The sequence below is a fragment of the Talpa europaea genome (genome assembly GCF_964194135.1).
Source record: "Talpa europaea genome assembly, chromosome: 1".
NCBI lineage: Eukaryota > Metazoa > Chordata > Mammalia > Eulipotyphla > Talpidae > Talpa > Talpa europaea.
The window spans coordinates 120,842,188-120,854,607 of record NC_140073.1 but is presented as its reverse complement, the minus strand read 5'-3'; the positions used below and the strand labels follow the sequence as shown (position 1 = coordinate 120,854,607).

General features: G+C 35.5%; 1 protein-coding gene across 1 annotated transcript; it reads left to right on the top strand.

The window, feature by feature from the left end:
- Positions 1-921: 921 nt before the first annotated feature.
- Positions 922-12,420, top strand: ZSWIM2 (zinc finger SWIM-type containing 2; the record flags this gene model as incomplete). The annotated part of the gene is made up of 9 exons (XM_084245576.1): positions 922-1,086; positions 2,885-2,961; positions 5,161-5,201; positions 6,421-6,631; positions 7,983-8,234; positions 9,002-9,086; positions 10,222-10,334; positions 10,598-10,751; positions 11,656-12,420. The coding sequence occupies 9 exons, from the start codon at positions 922-924 to the stop codon at positions 12,418-12,420; spliced, it is 1,863 nt and encodes a 620-aa protein (XP_084101702.1).

The following is a 12,420-nucleotide window of genomic DNA, read 5'->3' as shown; positions in this document are numbered from 1 at the left end:
TCTTGACCTACTAAACATAGAGCTTCCATATGATCCAGCAATTCCTCTCCTAGGTATTTACCCAAAGGACACAGAAACATCAATTCCAAAGAGCACCTGCACCCCTATGTTTATAGCAGCACTGTTTACAATAGCTAAGCTTTGGAAACAACCCAAATGCCCAAAAATAGATGACTGGATCAAGAAGATGTGGTACATATACACCATGGAATATTACTCAGCATTCAAAAAAGATAAACACATGCAATTTGCAGCAACATGGGTGGCGCTGGAAGGGATCATGCTCAGCGAAATAAGCCAAAAAGAAAAAAGAAAAATACCAGATGGTCTCACTCATAGCAGGAATCTAGAAAACTTAAATAAGAGACCAGGAAAAAAGAATAACTATAAGAAAGTAAAAATCAAAATCAACAAACAACTATGAACCAGAGATACTCTATGGGGGGGTGGGGGGCGGGGAGGGGAGGGATTGGGGTCAAAATAAGGAGGTTGCAATTGTATGGGGAATATAAAAATAAAATTAAAATTAAAAAAAAAAAAAGACGATGAATCATAGCAGGACAATCTTCGCATCCAGAGCCCAATAACCAGGTCGTGTAACTGTCCTAATCACAGAGAATTCTGGAGCTCTGCCCGCGAGGAACCAGGAAAAGGAACGGGATGCAGTTGACTACTGTGCCTTTCAGTCAGTGGTTATTAGAAACACTCCCCAGTCAAGAGCATCGCTTCCAGGGCGGGGGGCTGCGGAACTCACACCCGCCCACATCTGGGTCCCCCGCCCCAGCTCGGCGCAAGGCACGCCGGGACACAACGCAGCTCAGCCACCGTCTCCGAGGCAACCGGCTAGCACGCGGTTGTTATGGAGACCGGTGGGCGCGGCGGAGAGCTTCGCAGAGCTGCCTTCTCCCGCAACCAGGCAAGATGCTCCGTGGAGGCTGTAAAGCCTCTGAAAGGCGAAGACACTTGAGCGATCAACTCAGCTGGCAGCAAGACCAGGCGCTGAGCAGCAACATTTACCTTCTGCGCGAGATCGGCCCCACCGGCTTCCTGCTGAGGGAGGAGGAGCCGGAGAACAGGGATTTCCGAGTAACTACCGCCCCCAACTCGCCTCCCCTAATGCTCCGCCGACCCCTGGGGGCCCCCTAGGTCCACCCTGTATGTAGCCACCTTCATAATCATTGCGTACCCTTGGTTGTCACAGCGCGCCCACGGCCCCAAACATGTGCAGATTGCAAAGGAAAATGTGTTTGTTTGTTTTTTTAAAGTTTCATTGTTGGAGTTTAGGGTTCTTGTAAAATGATAGCCACTGATCTGAAACTTGAAAAAGTGAGACGTTTTATATGAATATATGGTTTGCTTTTAGTACGTTCTTGGAACTGTTGTTAGCTATCACTAGTTCTATGACTCAAATATGAAATGAAAATCCAAAAATCTGTTTTCAAACTAGATATTTGCTAAACAAATTTTTTTTTTCTTTACTATTTAGTTACTCGGAAGCTATAACAGGACTTTTAAATGCCGATGCCTCGGAAAGATTTTTAATGCATAAAACTTATTTTTTAAATTTTTGTTGAAGGACCACGGATATTTCATAATTGATATCCCAATCTCAGCACTCAAAAATCAGCCATCAATCTCACCTTAGCACCTCCCAGGAGCTGACCTGGAAAATTTTAACTTAGTGTCATACATTTTAACTACCGAATACAAATTGCTAGCCTTAGTTTATTGAAAACATTCTTTTTTTACTTCATTACAACAATTGCTCGATTTAATAAATTGTTTTAGCCAACATAAGCTTGATGAATAAAATTACTACACTTGCTAAATAAAATTAAACTCACCAATTCAAATTTATAAAACAAACAAAAATCAAAGATGAACAACCTCACAGAGATTTTCAGCTCCACTTCAAGGCAGAATTTCCTCTCAGAAAGAAATTTACACCAATTTTAAGCTTTAAAATTTAGATTTCCTTAAGTCATGGGATCTAATGTACAGCTTGGTGACTGTAGTTTATAATACTCTATTGTATGTTTGAAAGATACTAAGAGGGTAGATCTTAAGACTTCTTGGTAAAGAAAAAAATTAACTGTATGTGATAATGAATGTTAACTAGACTTGCCGTGGTGATCATTTCACACTATGTCAAATAGTGAATCATTATGGTGTACATGTGAAACTAATGTTATATGCCAAATATACCTCAAAACAATCAATATGAAAGGCCTCGCCGGTGGCGCAGCGGGTTGAGCGCAGGGCTGTGAAGCTGTCTGCAGCCTCTGGAACGCTGGTTCGATTCCCTGCGGGCCAGGAAGAGGCCCAGACAGCGTGTCAGGATAAAAAAAAAAAAAAAAAAAAGATTTATTTATTCATGCATACAAAAACCAGGGTACAGGCCAGAGGCGTGGGAGAGTGAGAGGATTCATCAGAAACAGAGCGGGGAACAGAACAGGCAGGCTGACTGAAAAACACACTGCTGAGGGGAGCAGCGGCCGAGACAAGAGAGGTCTGCCGCCATGTGGGACCCTCGCCAGCCGGCAGGGATGGAACCAGTGCCGCAGAGGCCACGGACAGCTTCACAGTGCTGCGCTTAACCGCCTGCTCCAACAGATATAAGATTTCACCTGCCTGAGTGTAGGTTCTTAAAAAAAGGTCTTAACTGATAATGCAAATTATTGACCAGGGCAAAGAATATGGAAGTGACTCAGGCTGGTGCCAAAAGTTAAGATGTCCCAGTAGATTATATTCAGACTTTTGAAGTCATCTAAAGTAAATTACCTCTTAAAATCTAATTTAATGCAATTATCCATTAACTTAGTTACTCTTAACTGGAGTTTGTTGTTGTTATTGTTGTTGTTAAGTATACATTTTTCCTTTAAAGGTTTTTCTAGGAAATCCTCATGTTTGTAACTGCTCCACATTTTTGAAAGGAGAGGAGCTTTGTAAGCATATATGTTGGTAAGTGGCTTTGTAATAAAGATCTTCCACAAAGAAACATCTTTGTATTTTATAGGTTTTGCCTTTTTCTTAGTTTGAATTCTGCAAGATTAAAGAAATTGGTAATGGGAGAATATAAAGGTAAAATAGTCATAGTTTATTAAAATATCTTTAGGTATTTCTTTTCATTCCAAGAATTAAGGTTTAAGTGGACCAGTATACTACCAACTTTACATGTTTTGAGGATGAATTTTTTTAATTAGAAAAAATTAAAATTTTAGATTCTTGCTATACACAAATATGAAATCTTATCTAAAAAGCTTCCTGATTTACATCACCGTTGATCAGTACATGGTTCGTTATATTTTTTAAATTTAGTATCTTCCTTTTCAAAGTTTTTGACTATGAATCTTTCAAGATGTAAGTAGAACTATAAAAAACATAAAATAAGTGGATTACTACTGTCAAATCTGAAATTTTTCCTCTAGTGTCAGAACCGTTTTGTAAGGAAATCCCCAAAAATGAAAAACAAAAATTATTTCCCTTTAGTTTAAATTCACTTTATCTACCTCTACTTATATCAATAAATCATTAATGTTATTATTATAGAAAACTTGCAATTGATACTTAAGGGGAAAAATTAAACAATAAATTGAGAATAGACTCTCATATTTCTAATGTTTTGCTTTAGAAATATAATTTATTTTAGATCTCCCTGGTGGCATAGAGGTTAAGCCTCAGCACTATCACCGCTACAGCTGCCCATCCCCAGCCAGGAAGCTAGCCCATATATGGTACAGCAAACCTCTCCTTTCTCCCCTGCTGCTCCCCTTAGCAGTGTATTTCAGTAGATCCATCTGTTCTGCTCCTCACTCTGTTTTGGTAAATCCTCTCACCCCCATACCTCTGGCCTGTACCCCAGTTCTTCTATGCATAAATAAATCTTTTTTTAAGTAATATATAATAAAAAAAATTATTTATTCATGCATAGAAGAACTGGGATATAGGCCAGAGGTGCTTAACCCATTGCGCCACCAGGGAGGCCGTGAAAAAATAAATCTTAAAAAAAAATTTACATGGAAAAAAATAGAAATATATTTCTAGTGCTTTTATTTATTCTTTGTTTTGATCAGTTTTTATTGAGTATCTATTAGCATAAGTTGTTTGTCATAATTAAAGATAAATATGGTCCTTCCAAAACTTGCAATATGATTTTATTATTACACATAAAATAGGTTTGTCCCATTTTTGTTTTATGTTAGCTTCCTCAAGACAAGTGCCTTCATTTTGTCCTGATTTTTATGTAGTATAACTCCTCATTTTTTTTATAGTATATGAAACATCTAAGTGGAAATATAATTCAAGTATTTAGTATACTGAATATACTTAATGTATTTAAGTAAGAATATAATATATATCGGGCCTCCCCGGTGGCGCAGCGGTTGAGCGCTGGGTTGCGAAACTGCGCGCGGCCTCTGCGGCGCCGGTTCAATCCCCGGCTGCTCCCCGGCCACCGGAGGAGGGTCCCACATGGCGCGCAGACCTCTCCTGCCGCCCGCTGCTCCCCTCAGCAGTGTACTTCGGTCCTTCTGCCTGCTCTGCTCCCCGCTCTGGCTCTGTTGAATTCTCTCACCCTCCCTACCGCGCTTCTGACTGTACCCAGTGCATGTATAAACAAAACAAACAAACAAACCAGCAAACAAATAAATAAAGCATGCCTCTATTAAAAAAAAAAAAAGAATATAATATATATCCCCATTTTCAAAAAATCATTGTGTTTTAATTGGTGACATTTAAAAGTATTTTTTTTTCCTGTCATACATTGAAATGGTGTATTTATAGAAAAAAACATCATTTGGTATTCTATCCAGAAAAATACTGCATTTCCATAAGCAAGAAACTTTTGGGGAAGTTTATAAGAAGAGTTGTCTATATGTAAATTCCTTCATTAACGTCTCATTGAAACATACATGGTTTCTCTCTGGCACATCTCTTTACTGAAAATGTCTTTTCTTTCCATTTATCATACTTTTCACATGTGTATTTCAAAATGTAAGTTAGCTACTATAATAGAAAACTTATGAGAATTTTAAATTTGTTCATAATAATTTCAGCAAAATCAAGTCTGTAATGTTATCCCTATTCTAAAATTAAAATTATATTGTTTGAGGTTATATCAGAAATAAATGTGCATTTTGTTTTTCTGTCTGTGAATAATAGGATCTTGTTGAAGAAATTCAAGCTTCCAAGGAGTCATGAATGTAAGTTTTCTTTTTATTAATTTGAAGGTAAAAAAATTAATACTTTATTACTTAGAGTCTAAATTTAAAATTAGACAATCTGACGACTATTCATAGGTGAATTTACACAAGACAACTGGAACATTCTTTCCAATGTAGCAAAAAATTTAACTTTATATGCCACTGTCAAATTCAAACCAACTTAATTTAAAAAGGTGAAACCAGGCCTCCCTGGTGGTGCAGTCAGTTAAGCTGTCGGCAGCCTCTGCAGTGCAGGTTCGATCCCGGCCTGCCGGCAAGCTACCCACATGGCAAAGCAGACCTCTCCTGTCTCGCCCACTGCTCCCCTCAGCAGCGTATTTCATCAGTCTGCCTGTTCTGTTCCCCGCTCTGTCTCTGGTGAATCCTCTCACCCTCCCACGCATCTGGCCTGTTACCCTGGTTCTTGTATAAATAAATAAATCTTTAAAAAAAAAAAAAAGTGAAACCAAGGACCAGTTATTTACTAGAAAAAAATCCCTCTTGTGTTACAAATGAAGATTCATGGTTGTTTCTGTATCTGACAATTTTTAATTGCAAGGAAAACAGCAAATGTAATTTTTTACATCCCAGAATTCTTGATAGTACACATAAGTTTATTCAGAAATGTTTATTGACTGAAATGTTCATGCAAATACATTTTTGTTTAAAGAATAGTTTTTATCTCACTACTTAATTTCTTTAGAGTCAGGCATATAGTTGTGTAACTTCTAGAGCACACAAAAATAAAAGTGAAGGGGGGCCTCCCTAGTGGCACAGGGGTTAAAGACAGCCCTATCAAGCTATTACCAGCCACTGTAGCACGAGTTCAATTCCCCAGCCAGCCAGGGAGGTGACCCACATGGTGCAGCAGACCTCTCTTGTCTAGCCTTCTGCTCCCCTCAGCAGAAAAGTGAACAAGTCAAAACGTTGATTGTAACACTAATCCAAGGATGAATGCTATCATATAATTAATCAAAACTCCTTATAATACACTATTTGCACTGACTTTTTTCAGTAATAAGATAAAAATAGACAATTTCAACTTTTTTCTTAACTTTTGGCTCTGAAAGGCGTACAAAAAAGTGGTAAATGTCAGTGTAATAATTCAACCAAACTCATCTTTCTAATATTTGAAAGAGAATTCTGACCTGCAGCGTAAGTTACATTTCTGTATCTCCAATTTTGCCACTGAGTTAACATTTTGGGATTTTTTCGCTAGCTGCTTTACAGTTAGGTCTCGTGGAAGGAGAAATTGACGACTTACTTCGGGGGATACATAGACTTCAAACACCCCAACGTGAAATGAAAGATGAAAATGTGCATGTTGAAGAAGATGGGTGTGTTAAACAGAAGGAAATTGGTTCAGAGGATATCTGCCCTATTTGTCAAGAAGTGCTTTTAGAGAAAAAACTTCCTGTCACTTTTTGCAGGTGACACTTTTTTTCTTTGAATCTTAAAAATTTAAGAAAAAATTGTCATGTGTTTATAATTGATTCTTTTGAGATATGTTGCTAGAGAAACAAGAGAAACCTTTACCTATGGTTTATTTATAATTAGCCACTTTTTGTTTCCTGACATGACTATTGTAAGAGTTTCTGTGGGGTTCTGTTCTTACTCTAAATTCTTCTGGGATATATATATATATATATATATATATATATATATTTTAAGATTTATTTATTTATGCAGACAAGAACTGGGTTACAGGCCAGAAGTGCAAGGGGGTGGGAGAGAGGATTCACCAGAGACAAGAGTGGGGAGCAGAACAGTCAGATCTACTGAAATACAGCAGGAGAGTCAGAAGAGGTCTGCTGCGCCATGTGGGTCACCTCCCTGACCAGGGATCAAATTCGTGCTGCAGTAGCTGTGGATTGTTCATAGTGCTGAAGCTTAACCCCTTGTGCCACCAGGGAGACCCTCTGGGATATATTTTAAAGAGGGACATTTGAAATGTAACTCCTCTTTATTACCTTTTTTATCTTTAGTTATTAAAGTAAGATAATTTTCACATGTTTGTTTTATACATATGAATAAATGAATAGTTTAGAGTAGTTAGAAAGAATTTCCTGAAAGTAATTTTATTTTTAAAAAGTGAAAGAAGTATCTTACTTTAAAATTATAAAAAATACTTCTCATTGTTTAAAAATTCCATCTTTAAATCTAAATAATTCACAATTTTACTTATGCTCAATGTTAAGAGTGTGATATTCTTATTATCCTTTAAGGGACTATCAAGTTGGACTTGGAAAATGTGACCATTTGCCATTGAACATTTTTTCTCCTGATGATTTGCCAAAATTTTCATTATCATTATAGTTTTTCATGTGACTGCTTCTGTTGTATATATTTAAATTATTAACTCTTTCCAACAGCGTTATTTATTCCAGTAGCTATTTTTGAATTCTATCACATATTGTATCGTTTCTAGGAAAATAAGTTGACATCCCTTTTCTCAGTGATGCATTGTTTCTAAATAATAACTGTTAAAATTTTCCTTTTTGTCAAAAGAATAGTTACTATTACTTTGAAAAATGAAAATTATGTTAGTGATGGAAAGTATTTTACCATCATTTCATTGGAATAGGAGAAAGTTCAGAATTTTGATTGCTAAATTTACAAAGATCAATATAAAACTATTTATGTTAATCAACCTATATCTGGAAATCAGTTCAAAGTCAAATTTTATGGGAAATCAAGCTGGTAACACAAAAAATTTTATTTATATAAATCTATACAACTTTGTTGTGTCCAAACAATAAACTTGAAATTTATCTTTAACAGGTTTGGCTGTGGCAATAGTGTTCATATAAAATGCATGAAGATCTTAATGAATTATCAAGACATGATATCGACCACATCGATGTTAAAATGTCCTCTATGTAGGAAAGAGTTTGCACCATTAAAACTAATTTTAGAGGAATTCAAAAACTCTGGCAAACTTATGACTACGGCCGAAAGAGAGCGACTAGACAGACACCTTGGAATTCCCTGTAATAACTGTAAACAGTTTCCAGTTGAGGGGACATGTTATAAGTAAGTGTCTTGAGAAATATTATAAATATATATATTTTTTAACTTTATGTAGTTGGGCAGTTAGCCTGCTTTCTTCCAATAGGCTGTATATCCTATAGGAATTTAGAGAAAGATAAATAAAAGCTAAAACATTCCAGGAAGACATCAAGGAAGGGATGTGATAGGTCAAATAATACCCTCCCAAGTATGTCCACATCCTTATGCCTGGAATCTGTATATTAGGTTCCGTGTAATAGGGAATTAGATTGCAGATGGAGGTAAGGTTGCTATTCACCTGACCTTAATAGAGAGAGATTGTTCTCTATTCTATGGGCTCTGTATAATCAAAACTATTCTTAAAAGGGCTTCCCTTTTAAGGAATCTAACCAGAAGAGTGAGGCAGAGAAGCAAGGCAGAGGGAAATGTGACTAAGGAAGTAAGGTACAGAGAAATGTTGCAATAATTGTTTTGAATATGGAAGAAAAAGTCACAAACTAAGATAAGGAATATAAACAGCCTCTAAAGCTTCCAATAAGAACTGCAACCCTGTGGACCCATTGAGTGTAACCTACATCAAAATTCTGTCCTACAAAACTAAGATAATAATTTGTGTCAAACTGCTAGATTTGTTGTAATTTGTTATGGTAGCAATAGGAAGCTAACACCAGCTGAAAGTTGAGATAGACTCGGCCATATCTACATAGTTTTCAGGAAATTTTGCCAGAATTCTTCACCAAAACCATCAAAATAACTGAAATTTTGGTATATGTTGGTGTTTTGCTTTTTAGGTGCACAGAATGCATAGAATATCACTTATGCCAGCGATGTTTTGATAGCTGCTGCCATCTTTCTCATTCATTTACTTTTCGTGAGGTACAGTATCCATCCTGAATTTCATATGATGTTTATGTTTGTCCTGTTGCAAATATAAGTAAAACAAATCTAAGAATAATAAGAATGGAAACAGTCTAGAATAGAGCTGATTAGTTGTTATTTTTTTTACATTGTTCATTTTTATACGGTATTTGGTTACTCACCTTAGTCCTCCCACCACCAGATCACCCATGAACCATTACCTTTTTTTTTTTTTTAAAGATTTATTTATTTATTTATACAAGCACTGGGCACAGTCAGAAGCATGGGAGGGTGAGAAAATTCACCAGAGCTAGAGGGGAGAGCAGAGCAAGCAGACTGATAAAGGTACACTGCTGAGGGGAGCAGCGGGTGGCAGGAGAGGTCTGCGCACCATGTGGGACCCTCGCCCGGGGCGGGGCCGGGGCATCGAACTGACAACTGACGCTGCAGAAGCTGCAGGAAGCCTCGCAACCCAGCGCTCAACCACTGCGCCACTGGGGAGGCCCACCATTACCTTTTATAGAGTTGATTAGTTTGTTTGTTTTGGTTTGTTTTTATTGCTGATTAATTTTTAATAAAAACCCAAGGCTATATTTTTATGAAAACTCTTTTCATAGAGAAGTACAAGACAACCAGTTCTCATACTAGAAATTCATAAAATCCAACACAACAAAAACCTGATGACATTGTACATACATCATATAGATAGGAATTGCAGCCATCAAACTTGAAAATTAAATTTTAAAAGCTATGTCAACTTATAACTTATGACTTATAACATATTGACATTTATGGCCTAAAAATTTTTTACATCAACAGTATGAAATTCCTGGAATTTTATTGTAATCATTTGAAGTATACACTTAAAAATTAAATATCTCCTGGTGCTGAATAATAATGCTACCTTCTACTGCACAAGACAAACATTCATAATTATCATTTTTAATATTTTTAAATATTTTAAGTGAAATTATGGTAGTTGTGTAACTATTAGCTCACTAATATTTGTAAATTTTTAATATAACAGCTATACTTAAAAATGATGTCTTTATTGTGTATTATATTGTTACTGATGTGAAGTCTACTAATATTAATCCACAAAATAAAAATTTCCATTATTTGCAAAGTAACATCTACTTTTTGGCAATTACAGAAAAGAAATAAAAAGTGGAGATCATTAGAAAAAAGATCAGATGATATTGTAAAATGCATAGATATTCAAAAAGAGATAGAAGAAAAGATGCCACATTTTAAAGAAAAGCAAGGGTGAGATTCTCAGTAAAATATATAGTTCTTGTATGACTTGTGATATTTAAATACTTTTGAAACTGATATTGAGGTTGAATCTGTCTTGTTCAATATTGATACAATAGGGTTTTTTTTATCATTTTATAATGTATAAGGTTTCAGTTCAAGGAAACTGTGTTCATTTGTATTATTTATATTGAAGTTTTTACCTGTGCCTTTGATTACTTCCTGTTCTGCAGTTGCATATGCATATTTATGTCTCTCTGCTTATTCTCCTTCAGCCAGGTTTACACACCAAAACACGTGGTAAAATCACTGCCTCTTTTACTGATCACAAAGAATAGTAAGCTGCTTGCTCCAGGCTACCAATGTCGACTTTGTTTGAAGGCATTTCGTCTTGGCCAATATACAAGACTGCTACCATGTGCTCACAAGGTAGAAATCTATCACTTTAGTTTGATTTTCACTGAAGGTGCAGTTTTCACAAATGAAGTAACAATTTAAGTCTGGCCTTTCATTTTTTAGTTGTATTATATGCAGAGATATTCAGATTGGACTGTAGAGATAGAAAAGCTATAGAAAAGACTGCTGAGAAAATAGCTCTACCCCCTCAAGATAGGTTCCCATGGACAGGACTCCTTTCTTATGTTCTATCTAGGAAAGATAAAATGGCACTCTAAGTTATATTCTTTTATCTATGTCAGTTACCTATAAAAAAGGAAAAGCTTACAGAATACTAACTTTTTAATGTACTTTTGTGATTGTTTTGATGACACAGAACTGCATAATTTGACAAAGTTCATTATTTCAAATAACCTCTCTGGAATCAAAGTGTAATGTTACCGATCACTATATAGCCAGTGACAAGGTTTTTTCCGAAGCACATTTATTTCAATAAAGATAATGTATAGATTGAGTCACACTTACTTAAAATATCTAATAGTTTGTTTTCTTCCCAAGAATGTCATTTGTTATTTTATATGTTAGAAGCATCAAATTCATTTTCAATTCTACTTGGTTATTTTTTAAATTACTTAATAATTTTCATTCATTAGAAAGCAGCAATGAAATTAATGGCTTGAATAAGTAGTACATTTTTAACATTACAAAATTACAAACATGATATTCATAGAAGACTTCATTTTAACCTTGAAGATGGAAATCAGTCCAGAACTAAGACATTATTAAATGAACCTCTCCAAATTATTTCCATAAAACTTGACAAATTATTATTACCTTCCATTTTTGTTAAATAATTTTTGTAATAACACAATAATGAAAATTTACATCAAAAACAAGATGATTGTATCTCTATTAACTTACAACTTTCTCTTTAAAGTTTCATAGGAAATGTATTGACAGTTGGTTATTCCACAAATGCAATTCATGCCCTATTGATGGACAAGTTATATTTAATCCTTTAATCTGGAAAGATAAAGCAGTGAATGGACGCTCACATCCTGTCTCAAGTATGGATATCACTCATCTGTCAAAAGAGGAGGAACCAGAACTATTTATTCCTGGCACCAGATTAGTCTTAAAACAAAATAGACATGGGATTTTACCTTGCACACCTCAGTGCAATTCTGAAAAGTTGAAGATACCCCAAAGTCCAACAGAAACCTATCAAAATACAAAAATAGATGAACTAAATTCTATCAAATCAGAAGATTCAATTTCAAGAAAATTAATCTATGAATATAAAATAAGCCAACATTTCCCCAGGTATCTTCAAGACTTACCCTCTAGATCCTATGGAAAAATTTCATCTCAAACATTCCTTCCTTCTATTGATCACAAGAATGTTACATGTCCCACTGCAAAGGAAAGTTCATGTATCAATAAAAAATTCCATTCTGGTCAAAGTCATAAAATGAACAAAGACTGTAAAAGTAATAGCAAACTAAACAATCTTGATACTAAAATAAAAGATGGCAACAGGCGATCAAATACATTATTTTCAGAAGATTTAAATCTCATTGTCAGTTGGGGTACAACAAATCTTAGTTTGGCTAAAAGGTGTAATAATTGTTTGGGGAGGGTTAGACATCTGTCATCTGTCAAGAAGGCCTGTAGCTCACCCTTTAAATACAAAAACTACTGA